We start from the raw sequence: 27,463 nt of genomic DNA, 5'->3' as shown, positions 1-27,463 counted from the left end.
CGGCACAGCCCCTGTCAAATGTCACGCAGAGCTATTTTAAGATTTTATCTTGCTGCCCTCTGACAAAAATGTGCTTTGGAGTTGAGCTTATCATCCATGCGGCTGGCACACGGGGGCTGGTGAATTTATCCCAAGGAGATGGGGAGAGGTGGAGCAGAGCCGGCACCGCTGCAGGATTTGGTGCTGCTGCTGCCTCCTGGGGCCCTGCCAGGGACTGGGCACAAACCAAAGGCACAGGGAAAGGGCAGGTCCCTGAGCCAAAATGCCAGCTGGGCCCTAAAGGAGGGGAGCACGAACCCTTGGTCTCAGCACCCTCTCTTCACTCCTGCTTTTCCGAAATTAATGCAAATGTTTGCAAACTGTTAAAAACACTGCTTTATCCTGATTTTATTCTCTTTACCTGGTAAAACCACCACACCCATCTACACATCAGACTGGGATGCTCCTCAGTCCCACGGGGCTCTGCTTTGCTGCCAGGCCGAAGAAAATGCTCTGTTGGGCCTGGACGAGCACGTGTGATTTATTCTACCTCTAGTGCCCAGGGAAACCCAGGTACCGGTCACTAAAGTGTCCCCATAACCATGTCCTGGTGCCCATCAGGACCCTACCCACAGGCCACACACACTTCAGTCCTTCCCTCTTCCCACGGTGGCTTCGGTTCCCAGCCCCACTGTGGGCTCTGCTCTGGGCATTTTCTCTCACAGCAGCAGCACAGATCCACGGCGAAGTCTCTGGGAAGCCTCCAGCACTGGGGCACAGCAAATGGCACTTTTAAATACTGGTGGCACTGCCCAAGTGCCAGCACAGCCCCCTCGGTTTCTGTACATCTCCCAGCAGGGTCTGCAGGTCCCCGTGCCCCGTGCACTGCCGGGAAGCTCCTCTCCTGGGGTGCGTGACATCCACAGTTGGTTTTGGCTATTTCCCTGGCAGCCACCTGGGAAATTAAGAATTATTTTGGCAAGGTTAACTGAACCTTGCAATTTTTGGCCATTTAGAAGCAAGGCTGCCCATGCCCACCCTGATGACAGGCACTGGCCATGTGCTGTGCCCTGACCCTGCTGCATCCCATGGGGTTGCAGGGGTGCTGGGCTGGGGGGGATGCTGCATCCCACCCCCTGCGCGGTGCAGGCACCCATGCAGAGCCCCCAGCGTGCACCCCCGGCCACGGGGTGGCTGTGCCTTATCACTTTTGCCTGCTTGGCTGCTGGGGCTGGAGATTAGGGAGCTGCTCCTTATCGGCCCGCGGCCCTGCAGCCCCAGGGCCCCACTCCTGGTCCTACTCCCTGGAGAAAAGAGCAAGCATCAGGTCGCCTTGCTGCAGCCACTGGGCCATCACGGCTCAGGGTGGGCTTTGCTGGTTATATTTTTCTTTTCTAAAGCCTCTAAAGCAGGACATGTTGGAGATGCTGGGCTGAGGGCTCACTGGAGCACTGCCTTGTGTGTTTGGATCCAGCAGTGTCAGATGGGGACGGGGAGAGGAAACTGCGTTTGTGTGCCTGTGTGCATGAAACAGGGAGCGGGGAATCTAAGGGTCTTCCCTGCGCTGACTGCGAGCACCTCGCTCCCACAGAAACCCCACCAGCTGTGCACAGAGCTCTGTGTTGTCTGAACCTGGGCCCAGCACCCTGACATCGGTGACCTGCCATTAAACGGGTTACATCGCATGGCTGCTGGTGTGTGCTCCTCCATCGAAACCTTCTGCTAATCCGTGCTTCATCTGGCACCTTCAGCAGCCAGGATGTAGGAAATAAAAGCTTAAATAGCAGCTGAAATAAGTCATTCATATGTATCCACGCACACACATCTATATTTACATACAGGTATATGTACAGTCACGTGTATTTACATATATGTGCACTATATATATGAGTGCATATCCATTATATAGTATGTATATCCACTCATATCTACCTATATATTGCTATTTGTATAGGAATACATAGCTATTGATAGAAAATGTGTATGTTCGTCCACATATGCTTCTAATCAGACTTTTATCTGATATAAATACATGACTAATGTATATATGCACATATAAAATTAACTGGAAACAGGAAACTGAATTAGGTTACCTTACTAAAATGGCACGAAATAAATAGCAGCATACAGTGCTGAAAATAAGGTAGGATGTGGTTTTTGGAGGCTTTTTTTCCCCCTCAGGGTTCATTCTACATGTTTACATCTGAAAACCTGCTAATTTTAAAGCCCGATCGCAGCAAACTAATGGCACCACGCATTTATTTCATTTCACTTTCATTTTGCAGAGCTCCAGCTTTACTTAATGCGCTCGCATGGACGAAGCTAAAGTAAACACGGCCAGCTGATGTGACTCAGGAAGGCAAATGGACGCTGTGGCTGCCACGCTGCCCCCGGTGTTTATCTAGAGGGAGAGATTAAACGGGAACCACTCAGGCATGCTTAGTCCGGGTTTCAAGGATCTTCTGAGTGTTAAACATGTATTAAGACGCTCGGCGCTATTTTCAAAGCGAGATGTGTTCCTCGCTGCTTTACAATAGGCCACGCTCCTTGGCTTTGCATGTCTGAATGCCCCTAAAAACCTGCTGCTAGGACCTGGGGGCTCATTGAGGCAATGGCTGCGAGTGAGCCGACTGCCGAGCCGCTACTGAACGAGGGCTTTGAGCCCTCCTCGCCCAGCCCTCCTCCAGGATATTCCCCCTTGAGCTCCTCTATCTGTTTGCTGTTGGAAGCTGACTGGATCCTGCAGGACACTGCAAAGCACCCTTTAATAAAAGTGGATAAAAAGCTGGGACACACAGGGCTGGTGCCGGGGGTGCCGACACGGGGCAGCAGCTGCAGGAGGTGCCCGGGGACCAGCACATGGGGGACAAACACTGGCACAGCCCCGCTGAATCCTGCAAACCCACGGCTTGATGCTGAGCCTGCAGACTGAAGGCGGCTGCAGGATGGAAGGAAAATATTTACTTTGTGTGTATGCATAAGAATTTTTGTATATAAATGCTATATATGTGTGTTTAAACTTATCTGTATGTAATTATATTTTTAAATTATATGTAGGAATTTTAATATCTGCACAAACAAATAAATACATTCGTGCACATGTATTTTGGGATCGCTAGAGGAAGGCGTGGAAGCCCTGAGTCCCTCTGCAGCCTAACGCCAGCACCTTGCCCCGTCCTGGCCCCGGGTTTGGAGGCCGAGGACTGCGACCCCCCCCCCCCCCCCATCTGTGAGGTCTCCCCCTCTGACCTCTCCACCACAGGCCTGCAGCCCCAGCACCGCCAGGCTCCCGAGCATGCCCCGCAGCTGATAAATCAGAGCCTGCACTTGCCTCCCACCCCACCCGGCCTTATCTGGGCCATCGCCCCCTCGCCGTGCCCCGCTGCCCCCTGTTTGTGGGTGTCAGACCCCCAGTAACACCACCAGTGCCACCAGTGGCTCCACATCGTGGGGCTTTGCAGGTCTGCCGTTATCCTGTGAAAGGTCCTGCTTTGGGGATTATTGATGGAGCTGAAACTACACAAAATGTAGTGCATGTGTGTGGGGAAAATATAAAAACATTAAAAAAAAAACCATCCTCAGGAACCCTCCCCTTCCCGGCCAGGTCGCCCCCGCAGCGGTCACTGCCCAGCTCAGGAGCAGGACCAAGTTCTGTGCCACCAAGGGGAAGCTGTGACTGCTCCACCCCCCTCCCTATAATTTTAGGATGTTTCCCACACCAGCCCGGCCGTTTGCAGGGGCACGGTGGTATCAGCAGCCCGCAGGTCTATCGGGCCGAGCAGAAGCTTTTCCAGGAACTATCTCGTGCAGCACATGACCGGCCCCGGCTGGCGATACGTGACCGGCATGCCGCGGGTCCCTGCTGCAGGCAGTTGACTTTGCTGTTCAAACTATTTTAGTGATGGGTTTTTTAATCCCAGGCTTAAGTTTTACTCTTTCTTTTTTTTTTTTTTTCTTTTTTTTTTTTTTCCTCTCTTCACTTTTTTTTCTCTCTGAACAAGGGAATCTCTAAGCTGGCAGGATTCAGAGAGGCACAAAGGAGGGAAAAACAAGTTTCAGCCAGAAGTGGGAGAGAAAGAAAAGGATGCTGTTAGCATTCCCTGGATGCAAGGGGGCAAAACTGTTTTGCTGTGAACTTCATTTTAAAGGGCAAGTGCCACCAGCGGCCCAGTTACTGCACAAAGAAATCCTGGGTTCAGCCTTCCCCTCTCAGGGGTGAAGTTTTGGCTTTGCCTTAGGAATGGTGCTGTGGGCAGGCTGTGCTGTGGTGCCCTGTTCCCCTGGGGATGCCACCGTCCCTTAGGGCTGGGGGTGCAAGCCTGGGGGGCTCCCCACCTGTCCTTGGCACCTTGGGGGTGTCTTGACACGTTGCTGCAGGACAATGTTGGGATGGGAGCTGATGCCGGGCTCATCCAAGGCTTTGATGCTGGTATTTATGGTGGTGATGTGCTCCAACTCACGGTGCTCACAGCTCAGCTGGGCAGCCCAATGTGCTGGGTCCTAGGGAAAACATCTGAATTTGTCTTGCAAATGATCGGACACAGCCCTGGGACACCTGTGCCCCACAGCTGGTGGTGCTGGGGCTGCCCTGCCAAAACCATTCCCCTCAAAAAAAAAAAAAAAAAAAATCCTTGCCACTCTTCCTGCATCCCTCCAGCCACACTTTGACGCACCAAAGCTCCTACAGCAGCACCCCGTGCCCACCCCGTGCCTGCCCCAGCCACAAGGAACAGAGCTCTTCTTGCTTCATACCAGGACAGTGAAATAAAGTAAAATAAAATAAAATACAAAATAGAATAATAAAATAAAATACGAAATATAAAAATAAAATAAAATAAAATAAAATAAAATAAAATAAAATAAAATAAAAAGATAAAATAAAATAAAATAAAATAAAATAAAATAAAATAAAATAAAATAAAATAAAATAAAATAAAATAAACCTTTCAAGCCATTGCAATTCAATTTAAGCACTTTTCCCTGTACCCAGACCAGCACACAGCAATCCTGTGGGTTTTCCAGACTTCCCCAGCACTGGGTGAAGGAGGTGCTTGGGCCCTTTTTGGGGATAACGCACTCATCCCTCCCTGCCTGCCCTCGCAGCCATCGCGCTCCCACTTCCACGCGGGAAGCTTGCTGGCGGATTTCATTATCATTCAGCCCGGCCACAACTTCCCAGTTGGGCTGTCAGCGGCAGGAAGCCGGCAGGTTGGCTGGGCCTGCTGGGCTGGTGGGGTTGTTTCTCGAAATGAGCCCGGAGCAGGGCTGAGCGGGCTCCAGGAATCCCTGGGGAGGGAGAGAGCTGAGCTGTGCTGCTTCTGAGCGCCACTTGTTGCCCTTGCTTGCTGGCAGTTTTGGCCACCTTTCAGGAAACCAGAGCCAGCTCGATGGAAACTCATCACTCTTCTCGCTTCGCAATGCGCTGGGCGCTTTCTTTTCATCAACAAATGGCTCTGAGAGGCCTCGGTCTCCCTGCTGGCTGGGGCAGAAGCGGGTCCCAGGTGTGGACAGTGGCCACGGAGCCCAGCGGGACCTCACTACAGCTCAGGGACAAGGACACCATGGGGCTGGGGCTGGTGCTCCCATGCAGCTCCCCGCACGGCCACTGGCCCTAAATCCTCCCCCACCTCCCCTGAACCACCGGTGACAGGCAGCAAGAAGAATTGCTGAGCAATCCCCACCCCACAGGACTTCAAAGCCAGCGGCTGCTCAGGCCAGGCCCCTCTCCCGCCGGCCGGGCTGGATGCGGCTGGGCTCTTACTCCTTTGGCAGTCCCGCAGCCGTACACAGAAAGCAATTACTTAAAAAGGAAAGAAATGTCACCCGCGTGGCTCCAAGTAAAGCCCCGGGCAGGGCTAACAGAGCACCATCAGGCTCTGCGTTCTCATGCAACACGAACCAGGGAGGAATGAGCTGTTTCCATTCATCTAGATGGGCTGTTTACTCTGAGGCCTACTGATGACGTTAGACATGCCCCCCGTGTGCCTCCAGCTCCACCAGGGCACTTGATCAGACACAGAGCCGTGCTGCCACTTCTTCCATCCCATGGCACCCTCTTCCCCCCCGTGCTGGCTTCAGGCATCATCCCCTGATCATCCCCTGTGCAGTAACACGGGCTGGTGCCAAAGGCAGCGATGTCTTGGCACCAGTTCTGCCGTAGCTTTTGCAGAGACGAAATAGATCACCGGCACGTTCAAGTAGAATCGTTTTTATTTACTTTTAAAAACAGATATTGGAAGTCAAAATCCAAAAATCAAATTTCTAAAGCAGGATGGTGAGGTAAAATCACACGTGGCCACAGGAGCAAGGCTCAGGGGCGTGCGGGTGCCTGCAGCAGGCCCGGCACTGCCCGCAGCCTGACCAGGCCCTGCCTGCCCCAAGGGAACCTCAGCGACCCGACATTAACTGAAGGAGGGCTCAGGCAGACCTCCAACCGCTGGATGGACTCCGTTTTGGATAAAACAAAATAAAATAAAACCTTCCTCTGAGCGAGTAACAGAAGGAAAGGCTGCACAAGGTGCGGATGCTGCTGCACCAGGACAGCGGTGCTTTACCAGCTCTGCTCCACAGCAGCTGGGCACGAACACCAGGGAGACCTCGTGTATCCAGCAGGGCACTCCAGGAGCTAAAAAGCCCCCAGTGCCAGAGCCACGGGTGACTCAGGAGATGCAGAGCCACCAACAGTGCGTGGGACGTGTGTCCCAGCCCCCCCGGCACATTCAGGGGCCAAGACCAGTGCATCTGCATCGGGTCGCTTTGCTACTCCCCCCTGCACTCCGGCCACGCAAACATGGTACCATACAGTATCCGATCCTTTTAAAAGTTAAAATAGTTTATTGCTGTTCTTTGTAGAAATGCACTTAACTTACATTGTCTTTTCTCTTCCTTTATTTGGCTGTTGCATTATAGGCATAAAAAGGTTCTGTTTACCCATTTGTTCAATGACTTAACACCTTTTTTCCTCTTGCTCCACTCATGATATTCCCCTAACCTTTGCTGGCCAACAGCCCCAAATCTCCTTTACATAAATACTGTAAATGTCTCCATAGTTTGCAGCATTGTAACAAAAAAATCTACCAAAGTAGACAAAAATGTTCGGTATTCTTGGTTGTTGTTTTTTTGCATTTTAAAAATATACCTAAATTTGAGATAATCTTAACAGAGTAACAATTACAATAAGAAAATAGTACAGTGCGTTGACTAAAGGAATATTCTGCTCTCCTTCAAGCCAATATTCCCTTTTGCATGTTGAAGTGATTCAGCAATTACTTAGGAACTTTTACCTACATACAATAATTTAGTAAAATGAGAATTAAACAAGGCAGATACTTACTTACTACTATTCTTCTGTCTGCAATTCACAGCTCATGCGAATAAAATCGCAATAAATATTAAAAAATAGTTTTTCTTTTTCTTTTTTTCTGTAAGGCATCTCTGAGTATTACAAAGTTTTTGTACAACCAAAAAATAAGATTGCTTTTCTCCATGTTCTCCGAGTACCTCTGTACCTCAACAGTAAATAAGAAGATTGCAGGTTTGATGAGGAGGGAGGGCTGGCGGGGCAGATGGGGTGGGGGCTGGAAAGAAGACCATAGGTGATGGAAGCAGACTGTGATGTGTGCAAGAATCTGTAGTTTTCCTGTGAAACATTTCAGTCACTTTAAGAACATCTTCAAGACAATATCTGTCCAGATCCAAAGAAAACTTACCCAAAGTCCTTTTTCATGAGCACAGTCAGACTGCAAGGGTTTGGGTTTGCCCTTAACACTATAAATAGCTTAGGTATTGATATGCACCTAAATAAACGGGATAAAGGGTCAGGGTGATTTTTTGTTTTTCCTTTTTTTTTTTTTATTTTGTGTTGTTTTTATTTTTTTTTATTATTTTTTTTTTTGCTGTTGGTTTCGTCGTCCTAGTCGTCGTCCTTCCCTCGGCAAAAGATTGTCCCGGGTGGCAGCGGCACGGGCATGGCCCTCACTGCATGCGGTCAGGCTGCAGCTGCTGGGGCTGGTACTGCACGAAGGCGGTGGCGGGCGCCGCGGGGTTGCTGGCGGTGATGGGGGGCTGCACCGCGCCCGTGTAGCCGTATCCCACAAAGCCGGCGGCGGGAGAGGCAGCGTAGGGGTACTGGTCGTAGGCAGCTGTGGTGTACTGGGAATAGGCTTGGCTGGCGGCGGTGTAGTCGATGTAGGGAGACGTGATGGACTGCACGGGGGTAGGGATCACCACGCTGGGCTGAATGATAGCTTGGGGGTAAACATAGTGAGGCGTGAGTCTGTGGAGGCAAAGGGAGAGGGTCAGCGAGGGGTCTGCTCCCTCCAGCCCCAAATTCACATGCCCCTCCTGCCCCAAATTCACATGTGTTGGCCACAGGATGGTGCTGTCCCAGCAAGGGGTGCTGCTGGGGGCAGGAGGGGAGGCAGAACACAACAGCCCTAGAGCCCAGGGTGGAAGCAGCACAAGGCAAAGCAGAGACGGCGAGGGTGGCCACACACCCTGCTCTCCACTCCTCTGCTTCCCAGGGGTCAGATATCTGCTGCTACCCAGGCTGCCAGACCCCAGAACCCCTGCCCAGGTGGCCACAGCACACAGACACCACTCACCTGCCCCGTTCCATCCCTGGTGTGCCCAAATTGTCCCCACCAGCCTCCAGCTCCACATTTCCCTGTCCCCGTCCCAGCCACTCCTCTCCGCATCCCATCACCAGGAACAGCCGAGGGCCTTCCCTGCTGTTATCAGTCACCACACATTGGGGCTGGTGTTTCCATAACAGGGGATGTTTAGGGCAATGCTACTGGGTGTTTGTTGTAAAACACGAGGTATTGGTGCTGGCTTTCTTCCCCCCAGTAAGGTTGGCGCATCTCGGCTCTCAGGGTCGGTGCCTCCAGCGCTGCCTTTCAGCACCTGCCCCAGAGGTGCTGCCACGAGGAACCAAACCACGCCACTGGTGATTAAAATTGAAGCACGCTGAGGATGGTTAAGGTCAGATCGCCAACTTATTGATAGGAAATGCTAACTTTTTTTTTAAAAACAGCAAAACGGAAGGGTGTGTTTTCCAAAGAGCCCATGGGAAGTCAGGCTTGAAGTAAGAGCAAGAGCTGCAGGTTCAGGTCTGTCCACACAAAGTGCCACGGTCCGTGGCGCAGAGAGGAGTGGGTGAGCGCTGGTGCAGCTGCAGGGCATGCACACAGTGGCTGCCCGGCACCGGGAGCTTTGTGGTGCTGGGCCCTAACCACTCCAGGGCTTGCAGAGGTTGCTGACTGCTGAAGGGCAGAGCCACGGGCACCAGAAGTGCCTGGTGTAGGCAAGAGCTCTCTGACCAACTGCTTGCCCATCTGCAGTAACCAAAACCCAACCTCCAGAGAGTCCCCAGACCCCCTTATTTTGTTGAGCAAAAACCAAGGTGAAACTCCGCACGGCGCTTATGCAGATTCAAACATTTTGGGGATTTTTGTGTGGATGTGCGCGACAGCACATTTCCAAACACGACCACTTTTAAAAGCCTCCCACAGGCTTTTCACAAGCCACAGGCTTGTACGTGCCTGCAGCGCTTCGTGGAGCGGAGCTCAGCTGCTCGGGGAAGGATCCGCTGCCCACTCACCCATCTGATCCCCGTCAGGAGCACGAGAGGATGTGCAGCGCTGCCTGGCCGTGGGAAGTCCCAGCCAGGAGCTGGAAGCTTCTCCTGGACCCATCACTGGCCTCCCTCGTCCTGCCCAAGTGCCTGCCCCACATCTCAGCCGGTACCCGCAGCGTCCTAGGGCCCACCTGGGGCTGCTGCCCCTGTCCAGCAGCTGTGGGGCTGTTCCCATTTGCTTCCCACCCAGCACTGGATGCTAAATTTAACCTGCTCTTTGGGCAGGAGAAAGGCTTCCCATGAATAAGCGTGCATCTGACCTGGGTTTTCTCTTGTTTTCCCACTCACACACTTTTTTTTTTTTTGAGGCAATTTGCATTATGAGAGAATGACTGCTATCCTCCCCCCTCGCAGCAGCTCTGCCTCTGAAATCAGCACCCTCAGATGAAACGAGGCTGCCCAGAGGAGCAGCACCAGGGAGGGAGCAGGATGGATGGACAGCACGCACAAATATTAAATGCAAGGCCACCTCCCGAGGCCAGAGCCGCCACAGCACACAGGGAGGGAGCTCACAGCCCTGCAGTCCATAAATACACGGCACCCGCTATCACCCTGTGACTAACAGGAACGAAATGAGGGGACAGAAATTCACTGAATCATTTTTGTTGCTGCTCTGATCCAAATTAAGGCCGGCACGGCTGAATCAGAACAAGAGCTGACGCCCAGGCTCCGACCTCGGGCCCAGCGCCCCGGCCGGGCTGCAGCAGCGGGGCCCTGAGCCGAGGAGTGGGCACAGCCTGACCCCAACACCCCTTGGGCTCCGTCACCGAGCCCTCGCCTGCAAAATGAGCGGTGCTACCATGGAGGCTGGGCTGGCAGCCTCTTGGGACACAGCCTGAACATCACCCTGCAGGAACATGTGCCCAGGGACCCCGCACGTCGGTTCTGATCTTCAGCACACCGGTCCCCTGCTGTAGTTTGCACAAAAAGGCAGCAAACCCATGACATCCTAGACTACTTCTTTGTCAGGGAGGAAAAATTCCATCGCTTCGATGCCTCTCTGAATAGAAAACACCATTAACTGAGAAGACAATAAGTATTCTTGCACTCCGTTTCCAGAAATAACCCCCGGCCCGCCGCACACACAGGCACGTGTCTCACACCACCATTTGCCGCACTGAAAACACGCTGCCACTCCAGAAGCTGCTCCTGTGTACAAGCAGAGGATCTTCTGCTCCGTGGGCTTTTAGTGTTTTAGAATCACACTTGGGATATGACGCGGTTTGGACTTCGGGATGCAGTGGCCAGATGGCAACTCATCGATTCCAACAAAACACGCGGCCCAAGGTAAGGTCGCTGGTTACTTGCGGCTAACGAGAAACCAGAAGCAGCGCGGTACGGCAAAGTTACTGCTGGCTATGTTTAGCATCCACAGGAGGTCTTGAAATACTTTCCCCTCCTTCACTATTTCTGAAGATCTCTTAGAAATAAAGCTGTTTTCGAGTGCTGTCTTTTTCAAAAAATCAGCAAGCTCTGATCTGAATTTCTACCGGATGAGTCACATCTGTGTTTTACGATGCCTTCCCTCCCTGCAGTCCTCCTCCGGCTCCCACAACGCACCCTGCAAGCCAGAAGAACTTCACCTCCATACACAATGTGACCAGAAAACGGCCCCCGGCCACGGCAGGAGCTGGTTGTGCTGAGGTGGGGGACAAGTTGCAGGAGGGAAACAGCACCACACAAACACTCGGGACACGAGGAGGGGCACAGGGCTCTTGGCAGCCTCACAGAGATCAGCACACAAATGCCACCACCACGACCAGCCCTTTATTCCCTGAAGAATAAAAGAAACAGAGCCCTTTGTGTCTGCCAGTGAAGGCACAAACTGCAGCATTTGACCCCGGGAATTTGGCCTGCGTTTCCACCAGCACTGACCCGTCAGCTGCTGCAGGGACACCCACACGGCCACGACACGTGATGGCAGGACAGACGGATGCGTCGGAGCCCTCCAGACACACGGCACCAGCCAAGATGCCACGGGAGGCGATGCTGGGCTCTGTCTGCTGGGTGGTACTGCAGAATGAGCCGAGCACAGCCACAGCTGCACACGAGAGCGACACAAAAACCGCCTGTGGTGAGGTGACACCTCCAACCACAGCCTGGGTGACAGGTTTGCAGAGAGGTATTCTGAAGCGGGGTCAGGAGTGCGAGTGCAGCAGACAGAAGTAGCTGTGGGAAATACCCCAGCACGGCCACGGAGAGCAGCAGCACTCCAGGAGCTTGATGCTTCCATTACCAGTGCTGCAACACCACCTCGGTGCTAGTGGTGTGTGGACACAGCCGCATCCTGCCACAGCTCGTGCCCCAAGAGCAGCATTCCTGAAGGACAGCCCCAAGCCCTCAAGGTGCTGCCTGGGCACTTTAAGCCTTGGTGGAGTGTGGGTGGTTGGGCAATACCTACAGCCTCAACGCCAGGCTGTAGAAACAAGAGAAATTCAAATCCTGGTCTCAAACCCAAGCAAGATGCAGTGGCCAGGTCAGGCCGTGTCTGCCAACGAGGACTCCTGCTCGGAGGGGCCCCTGCGGGGTTTATTCACCGACGTGTGAATAAACACAGCGTGCTGCACACCAGGGCATTCGTTCTGCGCCGACCACTCCACAATCCATCAGCAGTTACTGACATGGGCTGGGCTTCGTCCACTGACATGACAAAACTCTGAATTCTGAAATGTCCCTATTAAAGCTGATTAAAGCGCGCATTGAAATGTCAATGGGTTCTGCCTCATCAGCCAGCTTGAAAAAGGACAAGGATGAACCCTGCAGCTCCGTGGTCCGGTATTTACGCTTGCCTACTGTATTATGACATAAACACAAAATAACATCAAAAGAAAAACCACAAATTTCTGCTCAAATTTCTGGTCATGTAACTAATTTGCCTGTCTGTCTTCTGCTCTTCCTCCTCTCTCACCCTTTGGGAAGATTTATGCAGCAGCCCAGGCAAGCAGGTACCTGGTACACGACTGGGTTTCCTGCTGGGCCAAGGACTTCAATATACAGGGGGACAACGAAAAAGGAACAACCTGCCGTAACAGCCTGTCCCAGGTTGGAATCAGTACAAGAGAAAACATGGCTATGTAAGAGGTTTCAACGATAACTTCTACCAGTTGCTGAGCCTACAAAAATCATTGTACACGAGCTATCCATGATTTCAATCTAATTTCATTTTGGCAGGAGAGAAAAAGCTTAGGGAACAGGAAGCACTGCAGTAGCTGCGAGTCTAGCGCAGCCCAGCAATGCCATCACTTCGCAGCGTGAGCACAGCTCGGCTTCATGATGCAATGAACTCATGGAGGTGGGTCCCACAGACACAAATAAAAAGAAACGCCATCTACACCTTCCCCAAGAAGCACAGCCAGTGCAGAGGTGGGGAAAAGAGGAAAAAAAAAAAAGAGGTTGTCTATCAAAGATGAGAGTGAATCTCCTCAAAGATCTCAACTTTTTTCTTAATTCAACCAAGAGCCTGAGATTAACATCCTGAGCTCAGCACCAGTTATCCAGGCTCTACAATTTACAGCTTTATCCTCTGCGTCTTGCTCCCCCACACCCAAAGGAAAAAAAAAAAAAGAAATACAATAAAATAATAATAATCCCAAACAAAGGCATGTTGTGCCGGACCAAAAATAGGCTGGAGAAGCATGCTGAAAAACGCTCAGGTAGCAGAGCAGGAGATAACATCTGCCTGAAACAAGAGCCATCTGGCACCAAGGAAAAAGTCACATGGAAGTTTATCCACAACTAGTCAGCTATCCAGAGAGGGAAAAAGCCCTCCCCTTACGAGTTATCAGCACAGCCAAAACAGACATGAACTGCCAGACAAAACAGAAAGTGCCTCACACCAATACACCACAGCAGCCCGAGTCCCTCAGCATCAGTGTGAGAATCCCAGGAGGATGCTAGATTCGTCCTGTCCACGCAGGAGGAAAAACAAGAGACTTTGGGAGATTAATTCCGAGGAATTCCACCTTTAACTAAGCTTTCCCATTTCCTTCTGCAATTTGGAGAAAACCAAAGGCTGCAGAAACACCTTTAAAAACTTCCCAAGTACCTGACAAGTTTTGGAATAACACATACATAAAGTTGTCTACTTTTATGTGACTCCATTTTTTTAACAGACTTTTTCTTTACACGTGATTCCTTCCATTGATTTTTAATTAAAATCACCAGTACATCTGATTTAACAAAAACTATTTCTTGGATATACGAGGGATTTTGAAGCAGAACGCTTTAACCATGCAAGAATAATGAAATAGGTTTTCTTTTATCAGAAATGGGTAACTGATAAAACAAGTGGTTTCTCAGCCAAGAAAGAAATTCCATTTTAAGAATTTTAAGGGATCTCTACTGACAGCCTCTAGATCTTGTTGATCTAGAGGACCCGAGGCACCCCTCTCCACGCCTTCCAGCAAAGCGGGAGCAGCCAGGGGTGCATGCCAGTGGCACAGGACAGCCGACACGCACAGGGAAAGGGCAGGGGCAGCGCGGCCCTGCCTGCAGGATAGAGAGAGGGAGAAACAGGATACTCAGTTTTAACTCTGAGGTCCAAGACTTTTCATCTTTTGCGCTCACAGAGTATATTTAGCTCTGGTATGTAGCCTGCTCCCATCTGCGGGGAACAAGTTCTTCATGTAAGTCATATTTAGAAGTGACCCAGTGTCCTTGCCACCGAATTATCAGCACAACTGTCTAAGTTCCCTCTCTGGTGTCCCCAGCTCAGAGGCAGGCTGCTCGGAGCTGCATTTATCATTCAAATTACTGGGCATGTGTTTAATACTACCAAAGTTAGGGACCGGCGTGCCAGCAGCTGCGCAAAAGAAAGACGAGATCAAGAACAGGCTGCACTGCTCTGAAAATTCAGGCGCGTGCACGGATCTGCTGTGCTGGGATTAAAACAGCACCAGAACGGGAGAAGCTTACATCTGCTGCTCCCCGGCTCCTGCAGCCAGGGGAAAGGGCCTGGGTCGCTGCTCCGCAGAAGACAAAGAGCAAATCCACTGATGCCAATGGAACCACAGCAAGGAGAAGGCACTTTCCTTTCTGATCTCCTTTTACGTTGTTCTATAGGATGATACAAGACGTGGGACACGAGCAAACTGTACCCAAAGCAACAGTGCCAAGCCCTTGGGTGCAACACCAGCACATGCAACCTCGAAGTAAATGTCCAAGAAAAACTGCAAAGCTGTTGGATCTGTTTATAAATACACGTCTATTCTTAAAAACCAAAAAGCTCTCTGACTGGCAAGCGCTCGGTCTGAATAGCAGTGAGCGTGCCTGAGAACTAGCAGCTGAAGCCATTTGGAAAATGGATTTGAATGTTTCTTAGGAAATCCCCCCCCCCGAAAGCTTTCATGTTATTGGCACACGACAAACAACAGGTGCCGGGTGAGCCATCCCCATGGGAGCCGCTTGTGACCGGCGGAGCAGCCCGGGGTCCCGCAGCAAGCCAGCTTTTTGATAAGTGGTGAAATAGGAAGTCAGAGCACGGGGGATGCCAGCTGACAGAGACCGAGCAGAGCAAGGACAGCATGCGCCTTTTTATAAGCATAACCACAGAAAAGATGAAAGTTTGTTTCCTTTTATTTTTAACCCCATAGAGAAGTTTTAAGGATAAACAGCTGCAAGGGAGGGTGGGCTGACACAAAGAGGGACTTTCTTCACTTCCTAGCTGCAGCACCAGCAGTACACGAAACGTTAAACTCAGAGATTTAACCATTTCCAGTGCTGCCCGACACCAAACACAGGCCGAAATAAGCAGCTACAGGCCAGGAGGAGGTGGGGTCTCTGGAGCAACGACACCCCATGTGCAGATATGGAAAGAGCTGGATCCTGCTGCAAGGACAGCGATATGTTTCCAAGAGCTCAGTCACTTACTCAGCCACTGGTAGATCTCCCACACAGATAGCTCCTTTGCTGAGGCACAGCCACAGGAATGCATCTGCCATGCACTGCCTGCATCCAGAGCTGAAAGCACGGCTGGGGAGAAAAGAATCAGGGAATCCCCCGTTCCCTGCTGGGGCTCACGCCTGCTTTGGGTGCCAGGGGCCCAGAAGAGAGGACCACGAGGGGGACACAACACAGCTCTGCTGCACCACCACGTACTCCTGGCCGAGTGGTCTACATAGGTGCTCTTCACAGCTTCCAAGAAGAGTGATGTTTCTCCAAACTTCTTTAAAGGGCAACTGCTTCAGTAAGAGGCTGCTGCAGTAAAAGACAGCTCCATTTGCAGTCTCACCCTCCTCTATTCTCATAAATACAACGCCACGCCAGCCAGCAACTGCAGGCAAATGCTGTGGCATTCCCATCTGCCTCCAAGCAAAGCGCAACCTGTAAGCTACCGACTGAGCCCCCAGGCCTGAAGTTGCTTCCCTAAACCCAGAAGCCAGATCTCCGAGTCACCCTGACACAGATGCATCCTTCGCCTTGCATTACTGTTAAGATCTCTGGTTACGACAGCCTAGAGACTACTTTTCAAAACAGGATTTACTACCGACTCCGTGCTGTCTGCCGTGCATGTGCCTCCCCTGCCAGGACAGCAGGAGGAAGGAGAGAGGCTCTTCATGGTTTCTCTTTCTGTTCCGCATACCCCAGGCAATATTTACAGCTGCATTTGGGTCCCTGGGGCTGGGGGGAAGCCTTCAGTTTATAAATAATCTTCACTAATGTTTGGGTAATTTTCATAGTTTCCATTCATTTTAAGTTTCACCAAAACCTGCATTTTGCGGCTTTGTAGCTCGAATGTGACTGGCTGGTCTTCTCTTCCTTAACTGCCTAGCAGTTCGCGGGTTGTTCATTCATTTCTTCCTTGCCAAGTCCAGCTTGCACACCTAGCACCCCGTGTCCCATAACAACGGTCTTTCAGAAACTGCATGCCAGTGCCTGGATGCAAACACTTTGCAGAGAGAAACTGAGGGAGGGAAAGCCCTGAGACGTCTTACGTATGGCAACGCAGACCAGCCAGAGACCTTTATTTGGGGAAGCTCTACAAGGCGCACAGCAAATGGGCAACAGCAAGTTGGTCACACTTCCCAAGTCAGACAGACCCTGATAAGCTCCTCACCTACCCTCAAATCCCTCAAAGGGCAAAAGAAATTGTGGCTCCAAAGGAATGCAAGAGCAGAGCCCTCTTACTTCTGCTGGTCTCCTGACAAGACAAAGAGGGAACCAGTGGCCAAGCTCCGCTACTTGACTGAGCACCTGATGCTTTGCTCAGAAGCCACAGAGCAGCCTCAGCCAAGGTGCTCAGTTAAATGGCTCTACGTTTCGCCAAACCCACGTTTCTAGTGATCCTGCTCCAGCAATGTCCGAATGCAATGAAATTCGTGTTTACCAATGCTTGCAAATAATGATATATAATCTGCTCCCTCCAGTCTCCTGGTTCCTGTCTCTTGGCAACTGATAAATAATTTACAGTGCTCTCTGCTGTATGTGCTCACTGCAGCTCTGCTGGTTTAATGACAGAACCAATGCCGGAGAACTGGAACAGTAACTGTCTAGATCACAAGGAACACCGATTCAGTTGATCCCACACTCCTCTGTACATGAAACTAAGAGCAAACTGTTCAAAAAGAAAACCCACGTTTTTCACAGCTGCAGAGCTGTGGCTGCTGGGTAGGAGCAGCACATGCTGGAAGAGCAGATTATCTGCAAGGGGAGCTGGTGCGAGCTGACGCTCCTGCCAGCACTAGGGCTTTAACATGCTTCACCATTTTGCTCTTTTCTGTTGGCACGCATGGTAAACCTCGTAACATGCTGGGTTTTATCATCAACTTCTATTGTGTGCTCTTGTGCGATTTGGAAAGCCTCCGGTGTTTGCATCTCGGAGATGCTGCCTGCCTCTGAGCCTAGGAAAGCTGCTGTAGCTCCCATGCGAGGAGAGCTGTTGAAGAGCAACAGCTTGCCTACCTGGACTACTGTGGCTCTTGCACCAAAAAACCCTCCTCGTTTCATGACAGATGCTCTTCAAGTCTTTCCAACAGAGCCGTAACCACTTAGGAAAACTGGTGTGTTTGAACCGTACACAGCGCACATACACTGGGTGTGCACTATTGTGGCAACACAGACTCTTACATCCATAAACTCATTGGAATGAGATTACCCAGGCAGTTGGCAGAGAAGCGAAAGTTTCTGTTTTGTTGTTAGCTGCTCCCCCCACCCGCCCCCAAAAAAAAGAAAGAAAAGAAAAGAAAATGCTATGAACAGAGAACAGGGAATGGATGAAATATTTCTGTTGACAAAGGCCAAGATCCCATCTATTTATATTAGTCACATAAAAACCACAACAGAGCAGTTCTCAAAAGCTTTAAAAAATGCACCTACTTTCTTAATGCTCTTAGAAAATAATAATAAAAAAACCCTATCAATATTCACTTTCTGAAATGGTGTAAAAAAAAGAACTGCATCAATCATTAAACAGTTAAATGAAGGCAGTATGACAGTCACTATTGTTCTCGTGAAGCACACTTGTCTTTTCCCGAGCAGCTGCCAGATCCTATTAGATGTATAAAAAGAGGACTTTTCTAACCGAGTAGGGATGGTATAAGCTATTGAAAACAGCAGACAAAAGCCCACTTTTGCAGACTATTCAAGCCTTGTATAACATCTGTCCAAAATCAATTTTTGACCTAATGTTACTTTCATTAAGTAACAGACTTTGTTTCCAATGCAATTTGTTTTCTAGGATAAAACTGTACCCTGAGCATTATTATGTGGGAAACGGCGGAGAGGAAGCAGAAGATCTTATTTGAGAAACATGAGAACAGAATTTGCTTAATTGTTTTGACACCTTAAGTACTGCAATAGAGAAACTATTTTCCATTTATTTGAATCCTTGAAGCTGGCAAAGAAGAGAGCAATGCAGTGGGCTTATTATGGCTAAGATTTACTGAGGATAAAGGAGGATCTTTGGGAATTATATGAAAGCTGACAAATGCACAAAACTTCTGAAATCTTCACCAGAAATAAAGTACTCCATGCATCAACAACAGCTGTTCAAACTGTCCACTCCTTACAGCTAAGGCTTTTTCATGCATTTTAAATAATGAGGAAGTTGATTCATGAATATGATTTCAAACTGACTGTTAAGAAACATGTCCACTTACCCAAAGGGTCTCTGAATAAAGGCTGGATGTAGCTGCTGCACACCTATGGTAAAACCTAAAGAAAAAGGGTTCGGAAAAAAAAAAATATTAATGAATGGCATCCGCCATACCATTCAACTCACAATATACCCATGTAACTACACCTCAGACCACATGTACATCCATTTCATCTGCTATGCATGTGAGCAAATTTAGAGTCCCATTTAGAAGCAAGTTAATTTTAATATGCATATGCGATATGCACAAAGGCCAGATGGGAGCCCAGATTAAAGAGCAGTGCTCAAGTGCTGCTATCAGAGCAGACAATGGGAATAATACCTTACTTTACACGGGGTACTGTGTGTAAAATTAAACCAAGGGGCAGAATGATGGAATGGATCTTAGCGCTAATGCTGATGTAACAATGAAAGAGGAGAGCAGCAAAGCAGACCAGCCGTGGAAGGAAACGGCTTTAACTCAGTTATACGAACTTTGGTGTATATTGGCATATAACGCTAGCATAAGAGGGACGGGGAAGAAGACAGGGAAGAGAGGTTAACTGATTACAGTGTCCTCAGTCCACGAGCAAAACAAGGGGGGATAAGCACGCACCATCGGATCAGATGAACCCAGCCCGAGTAGCTCGTTCCCTCGCCTTACAAGTTATTCTACTAGTTAGAGACGGGCTCTCCCGGCTGCCTCACCAGTTTGAATACTCCTCGGTTTTGCTCCCAAATACGCCAGGTTCACATTTGCTTTCCTGCCGTCGATGATGGGGTTGGGGTCTTTGCAGGCTCTTTCAGCCGCAGCCCTGTCTGCCATGGTCACCTGCAAGGAAGCACAGCATCGGTTGTGGCAGCGGCACTGGGGGAAGGCTCCGGCAGTGGGGCTGTTTGCTTGACTCATCTATTTTGACCCAGGAGCCAAACGCCGCTTCTCCAAACAACCCTGATACATCGAGACGGGGGGGACCTGGCGGAAAAGCTGCTCCCCATGGCCAAAGCTTCCACCAGTGACCTCCCCTCTGCTCCCTGGGCTCCTCCAAATTAACGGAGCCGGTCCCAAACCCCCCGACGGCAGAGGCTGAGACGGGGCAAGCAGCACCGGGGGGCTCAGGGCAGGGAGATGCGGGGGTCCCAGCCACCCCCCAGGCTTTGTGAGGGCACTGCGACCCCCTGAAGGCACTGCCACCCCCTTGAGGGCACTGCCACCCCCAGCCTCCCCCCCGGGCCGGGCAGCGGCACTTACGAAGCCGTATCCCCGGGATTTGCCCGTCTGCCGGTCGGTGATCACCACCGCCTCCTCGATGTCCCCGAAGACCTCGAAGTACTTCCTGAGGGAGGAGTCGGTGGTGTGGTAGGGCAGCCCCCCGACGAAGATCTTGGTGAACGTGGTGTCCTTCTGCACGGTGTGCATGGTGCCCGGCGGCGGTGGTGGTGGCGGCGGCGACAAACACCCCCCCCCACCCCCCGGGAACCCCAACACGGGGTCCCCCCCCACTCCCCTCCCCGCTCCCTCCCGGAGCGGTGACGGGGAGCTGCGGCGGCCTCCCGGGGCCCTAGAGCGGGCTCATGGCCGCGCTTTGTCCCGTCAGCGCGGGCGGCGCCGCGCCCCTCCCGCCGGTACCGGGCAGTAGCGGCCGCCCGCCGCCGCCGCCGCCTTTGTAGGGCCGCGCCCGCCCCGCCCCGCCCCGCCCCGCCGCGCAGGGGAGCTCGGGGCGCGTAGTCCCTGAGGGGACGAGGGGGGACGTGAAGGGGATAGGAGGGGGATATGGGGTGTGAGGGGGCGATATGAGGGGGATAGGGGGTGCGAGGTGGGATGTGAGGGGGATAGGGGGTGCGAGGTGGGATGTGAGGGGGATGTGAGGGGGATATGGGGCATAGGGGGGACAGGGAACCGCAAGGATGTGGTCGTGGTGGGGACAAAGTGACCAAAGGGTGGTCTTGAGGAGGGAGATTAAGGTCCCTAAGAAGGTCAAGAGGACGAGCTGGGAGTGCTGAAGTGTTCCTAAGGAGGTCCCTAAGGTCTTGAGGTTTCTGCTTCTCCCTCCTGCTCTTTGGACAGCGCTGGTTTCGGAGCAGCGAGGTGTCCCTGTGCCACCGGGTTCCTCTCCCTGTACCACCGGGTTCCTCTCCCTGTCCCTCCAAGGCTGGTTGAGGTCCCTGCCCCTGCCATGCCCCGCTGGCTGCAGCCTGACCCAGGGAAGCTGCGAGTCCTGCCCCAGGAGAGCAGCCCCACAGCCTGTTCCATGCTCCCCTGTTCCTAATTGCTGGAAAACAAAAGCCGAAAAGCTACTTAGGGCCTCAAAATCCACCTCTCAGCCGTGGATTGCTCACAGAGCTTTAATTCCTCTCCCCCTGGTACTGGTTGGAGCCTGGGGTCTGGGAGGGGGTCCCAGACATCACTTCTCAGTTGCAGTTTCCATCACCCAGAAATTCATTGGCCAGAACCTCCAGAACTTGCCCCTGCCTTGGGTTTATTGTGCCTTTACAGCACTATCAATTGGCAGAGAAAGAAGATTTTTTTTTTTTTTTTTTTGCCATGTGATAAATGCAGAGGTAACATTTTAACAGGAAAAAAAAAAAAAAAAAAAAAAAGCCATTGAAGTCTCTAAATCTCCATCTACTTTGGCTTCTAAACAACAGATTCAGTCTCTACAGACATTTTTCTTCCACAGAGCCCACAGAGAAAAGCCAGTTATTTCAAGAGAAAGGAATGCATTAATGTCTGCACTCTGTAGTTATTCATTAATATTTTTCTTGCACTGCTTCCATAGTTCTAAACACCCTATACTTCATAAAAGAAAAAAAAAAAAATAAGGAAAACCATTAAGCTTTTCATTTCTAAAGCACCAGACTTCAAGACTAGGACATGTTTCCATTGACTACGGTGGAAGAAGGATGGAGCTGGGCCAGCAGTGCCCAGATCACTGCAACATTAATGCCCCTCCGAAATGGAGACGGTCACGTTGGGACCTCTGGAGCCTGTGCTTTATGCAGGGATGTGTGATGTGCAATCAGCAGCTCCCCAGCCGTCACAGCAACAAGCCCAGAACATACCTTCAGGGGCAAAATACAGCCAGAGGCCAGGGCCTCTGCGCCACTGGGTCACACCCCTTCTGTCTGCATGACTTCCATCACAAACTGCACATCAGCTGCTTCCTGGGCCGCCCTAGCTAGTGACAACCCAGCTGGCATTCAGTCCCTGTCCTGTACAGAGCCTCATTCTGCTCCACATGATGGCAAAGATTCAAATCATCCACACAGACTCCTGTTCCTCTGCAATGAAAGCAAGGTTCCCAGAGTTCTCAAAAGCTACCGAAGTATTTCAGTTCTCGATGCTTACACTTGTCAGGAGAAGAAAAACATCACATACTTTCTTCCTCTATTTTCTTTTCCTCATCATTGAGCCCCATCTCTCTAAAAGGAGGAATCCCAGTTCCTCTTCTTTCCTAGAGACAGGAACAGAAGCTCTCACAGGCAGAAGGGAAAAAAAAAAAAAAGAAAAAAAAAAGGTAAATCCTGTTCTTAGTGAGCACTTCAAGTCCCACAGTACCACTAGCATGGCTGGGGGGAGCGTGCATTTGTTTTGCCACGCCCTGGAAAGCAGGATGGGAAATGAAATCTCCTGTCTCATGGTACAGCTATTAAAAGCACAGGCTCTGATGAGCTGTTACCACAAACACAGCAGGAAAGAGAAGAGAAAACGAGTAAGGGTGGCTTTACGAGAGTTTATATATATAAACTACCTTGCTCTAACATTATATACATACTACACTTTTATGTATTTACATTTTATATATAACATTTCTCCCCTCGCTCTTAGGATAAGTCATCATCCTCCCCAAAACACCCACAGATTAAATCCAACCACTAGATCAAAACCGCAGGAGCTTGGCAGAGCTAGTTTGCTGACGTCTTCCCGTGCTTTTACTCTGGTGAGAAGAGTACCTGAGAAGAGCACATTGCAGGCTTCTGTGGTCAACAGGAGCTCTCGCAGAGACGGATGTATCTCAGACTATGAAGCTGCCTTGGGGAACACTGGACAAAGCTTAGCATGAAGCTGAGAGGAGGCTGCAAGCAGCAAGTCATGGACGACAGGAACACAGACGTGGTACGTGCTACTGTACAGCTGCATTTAGTTCTGTGTAGTTGTTAGGAAGTAAAACTGCACTGATCAATCAACAGGCTCAGAGAAAAATGATCTCTGGCAGCTGTCCTTCATTTGTATTGCAAACCCAGAACATCCTATTCTAATACTGATCAGGAAGATTAAATTTAAAGATAATTCAACGTAGTTAAGAGAACTCACTGGCTTTTTACTCGCATTAATATATTTTCACTTATGTTGATATATTCCTTGAGGCTTATGCAAAACTGATACACAAAGGCTCCTTCTGGGGGACAGACTTCAGCAGGATTATCCAAGACCTGACAAGGAGCAGCTACAGATCACCAAACCAATTCTGCTGAGAAATCTTAGCAAAGCACTGTAAGACCAAACAGGTACAGAACCACGTAGAAGTGGCCCTTGTCTAAAGGAAGGAAAACAAATTACAGCAGAAGGAGTGTACTCCTGGGAGCACATAAACAGGATTAGAAAAAAGGAAAATAAGTAGCAAATTCATTGCAGGAGTGAATTTAGCCCTGTTCCTTCCTTGCTCTAAAGTCTTTCCTGTTCTTGTCCCTCGCTTGGCAGGGATGGGTATCATGAATGTCAGTGAAGCTCTGTGGTGCTGTTTTCACATACTTTTCTGCTTCTTCCTTTGGTGTCTTTGGGAGAATGGTGTTGGAACATCACTTGAAAGCCATTGAAGAATGTCCCTCATTTCTTACAAAATTGATGGGCTTTATTTTTAAAGTGGAGCAGGGCTACTGTGGAGCCCCGACCTTTTTCAGTTGCTGCTGCTGCGTAGCCAAGACTTCATTGCTGTAGGGCAATGCCCTTGGATTTTGTCATGGATACCCGCTCACTGGTTATTGCAACAACAGTAGATGAAACATCCCTCTCAGATGCTCCACAGTTAAATAAGTTAGCTGAAGAGCAACGGACTTTCTGTGGGAACTGTTTGGTTTGTTAGTTTTACTAATGCTCAGTCTGGATGCTGGCCACCAGCTAGGCTGTGAACAGTAGCGTACCACGGAGATCTTGAGGGAAGCTGCATTCAGTGGCATTTGGTTTAGGTTATATCAGGAAATTCTGCATCTGGGCCCTTTGTCTGATTTTCTGCTTTGATGCCCTGAACACACCACAACCATTGCTTAACTCAGAGCTGCTGCTGCAACGAGAATTAAAAAATAAAAATTCTTCCTCTTCAGGCCACTTTTAACAAAATACTTGAATAGAGGATGTTCCTAATCAGGAGTGCTCTTTGAACAAGCTTTTGCATTAGTAGGAATCTTCCAATAGGATTATTTTTTCTTGTGAAACATTTCAGCACTGGGGATGCTGAGCAAGCTGTATTTCCTTTGCTGGCTACACTGGTTACATAGAGTCACTGGGTAATGCTAGGAATCAAAGTCCATTGGATGGTAAATGACTTTGAATCGCTATTGTGGTGTGCTGCCACTATTGGAGCTCCCTCTGCTCCCAGCTATGAGAACAGATGAGCTGTGACAGTAAGATTCCTCCCTGGCACCACCACCATCATTGTTTCCTACAAGTTTCCCAGTCTGGGCTCAGCTAAAACCCCGTGGCTTGTTGCTCTCTCTTCCACATGCTTTTGCACTTAATATACATGTTGCAGATGATGTTCATGACTATCCTGGTGGACTGTTGACAGGGGGATAATCATTGAGACAAGCTTTACCCGGGAGTAAGAGCTGGGGAGGAATGAACCACGTTTGAGACCACTGATGTTTGGGTCAGCAAGGAAAAAAGCTTCACTGGGCTTGTGGTGAAGGTGCTGCCGTGCACCTAGAGTAGTCAAGCCCACATTCATCCATGCAAACTGGTGCTGGTTATTCTGCTCTTGGGGAATGTCTCCTCCATGGTCTGTGTTGTGCTGTTTATCACAAGTTCCCCTCGAATCCAAGGAGCTGTGTGTAAAAAAGTCCCAATCAACTAGACTATCTAGTAGCCTATCCAACTGGTAGGCTCAGGTATACCAAAATCTGAAGGGAAAGAGATGGAAGGAAGGAAGAAGGAAGAGAGATAGAGACCAAAAGAAAAAGCATGGGTGTTCCTCCCTGATTTTTTATTTTTCATAGAAAATACATTTCATCTGAGTCAAACTGCCAAGCTTACAGCTCAAACTAGTTCAACAAATGTTTCATTGTTTACATTTAATGTACTTAGGGAAAATGTTACTTCTATCTTCAACCTTTTGTTAGCATTTTAAAAACCATAAACTACATTTTAAAATGAGGAAGCAGCGATTTCATGTTCTTTAAAGGAAGGAAGCAGAAATTTTCAGGCATTTTGAAACATTTTTTCCCAAATATTTGCTGAGCTGCTATATTAAAACTAAGTGGTATTTTCTGATTAAAAACAAAAAAAAACAAAAAAAAGAAAAAAAAAGAAAGAATATGCCAGAAGGTTCCTAACAATCTTTACCAGAGCTGGCAGGCCCACATCCCATGACCTTTTCATGGAATTGCACGTGACACCACAAAACAAACCGAGCAGGAACTGTCCACCCACTCCAACCACAGAATAGTTAGGACGAAGTAAAACATTCAAGAAGATGTCTCAGCTCTGCACAATTGTATGGGCATAGAAGACACTCTTAGCAGCTAAAGAAAAATGAATTCAGAGCTGGAACACATCAACAGCACTGGGGTAGACCTCAGGAGGGCCCTTTCTATTCTGCTTCCCACAGGTGAACATACTGGGTCTCAGCCCCCTGCATTACCTCCTTAATCTGGTGGTGTTCTCTTTCCCAAATTGCTATATTATAAATCTTAATCATACAGACTCTTCTGCCTTGCCACGTCTAATGAGATAAATAATCCATATGCCCCAATATCCCCCTTCCAAACTCAGATACTTTTAGAGGGTATTTAATGCCTGGAGAGAACCTGCCAAGTTCAGAATACTTTACACAAAAAAAGTAGATACCAGCATGAGGCCTAATTAACCTTCTTCAGAGATTTGGTTAGAAACACTTAGAGACTTGTAGTTGCCATGTTTACTCTACTCAAACACAAGGCAGCAAAGATTCATTGCAGAGCAGTGGCTGCCCAGATTATGAGCACAATTGAACTGTCTAGACGTCAAAACAACGTATCAACATTGGATACGAAAACCATCTCCATAGAGCCCAGCAAAGTATTTAAAAAGAAAAACAGTTACCTGGATTGAACTTCGGGCAGAATGATTCCAGCTTCTATGTGGTTTTGAATGGCCTGAAGTATGCCTTTTTCAAAAAACCATTACTGGAAGGCAGTCACAGGCCACAGAAGGTCAAAGCTCATGAGATGGTATCATCTCGCTCTTTACTGTCCAACACTTCATTCAATCTGCTCCAGCATCATGGTCACTGCTGAGGGGGAAAAGCCATCAATAGCTTAGGAGGATATTGCCATCAACACGATGTTCTTAACATTGCAGCAGGACAGTGACATCAATGAATGTGAGAACTGAAAATGGAGAGGGGGGGGAATTTCCTGCTAAATCTCATGGACTAGTTACTGTATCATGGTTTTAGGTAGTGGATAAGCACACAGAAGAGCGTAAGGTAATAAAGAGGGTATGTTACATATATTCTCAGAGGGAGAAAAGGGTTGATAGACCTGTTGATCCCTATTTGAAGTAAATTCGAGCTCAAGCATATGGCTTAGCACTCATCAGGAAATTCCCCTTCTTGGATACGATTTCCATTTTGTCAGCCAGGAACAGCAAGGCAAATCCTACATCAAAGGAAATTTTCATCAGCCTACAAGAATTAAAAACAACTCTACTGTTTCCTTACCATAAGGGCAGCTTTGACAGCACTGTCCACAAAGACAAGGAGGCCTAGTAAGAGCAAGACAGTAGCAAGTAAATTCTCAGATGACTGTGATAGGAAAGTTACTAGTGGGGAACTTTTACCCTGAACCTAGCCATGTTCACAATAGTTTGAAGTGCTCAGTCATATTCTCTTTCATTTCCCCATCGCTGCTGGCAGGACCACCAAAGAAAGGTGCTCAGATGATGAACTGGATGACCTAAGCCATTGTGAAAGACATAGGTCAGCATTAGAGAAGGCCTCGAATGGCAGCACGCAGCCTGTGTTTGAACAATAGCCTGATAGAAGAGAAAGGGTTCAGTGAAAATGGTTTTGCTAAGCTCTTCTCTTTTAATAGACATTTCCCATCTTTCTGTGGTTTTGTGAAAAGCTATTTCAATCCAGTGAATGCGCTTCTGAAATGCTGCACACTGTTTGATGTCTGACAACTTTCAACAGATGCAGAAGTTGTTCTTTACATACTGGGTACCATCCCATAAATTAAACATTAACGCATAAACAACTAATTACTGTTGACAGCCCTACTGCTTTAGACCACGAATGAACTTATGTAGAAGGTTTCCAAGGAAAAGAGTCAGATGTCTGCAGAAAGCAATTACTCGTCAGGTAAGTGATATCTGTTCCTCTGAGTCCGTATAAATCCCACTGAAGTGTTACAGCAGGAGCAGGGCAGACAACCGTCCTTCCAAAATAATAAATGTTGTATTTTTTAACTTTAGTTTTCATCATTTGAAAATAAACATCCTTTTCTACAGCAGGTAGACAGCTAGATTCCAGTCTGAGTACTTTTTTGAGTACAATAATTGTGGCCTTTTATAAGCAAAA

General features: G+C 49.3%; 1 protein-coding gene across 1 annotated transcript; it reads right to left on the bottom strand.

Annotated features, from left to right (window-relative positions):
- Positions 1–6,790: 6,790 nt before the first annotated feature.
- RBM38 (RNA binding motif protein 38) lies at positions 6,791–20,140 on the bottom strand. The gene is made up of 4 exons (XM_032198463.1): positions 19,939–20,140; positions 19,395–19,518; positions 18,712–18,766; positions 6,791–8,254 (listed from the first exon to the last, which is right to left on the bottom strand). The coding sequence occupies exons 1-4, from the start codon at positions 20,104–20,106 to the stop codon at positions 7,954–7,956; spliced, it is 648 nt and encodes a 215-aa protein (XP_032054354.1). The 5' UTR covers positions 20,107–20,140; the 3' UTR covers positions 6,791–7,953.
- Positions 20,141–27,463: the final 7,323 nt, after the last annotated feature.

This window comes from Aythya fuligula, chromosome 16 (genome assembly GCF_009819795.1).
Source record: "Aythya fuligula isolate bAytFul2 chromosome 16, bAytFul2.pri, whole genome shotgun sequence".
Lineage (NCBI taxonomy): Eukaryota > Metazoa > Chordata > Aves > Anseriformes > Anatidae > Aythya > Aythya fuligula.
This window is presented reverse-complemented; position numbering and strand designations above follow the sequence as displayed.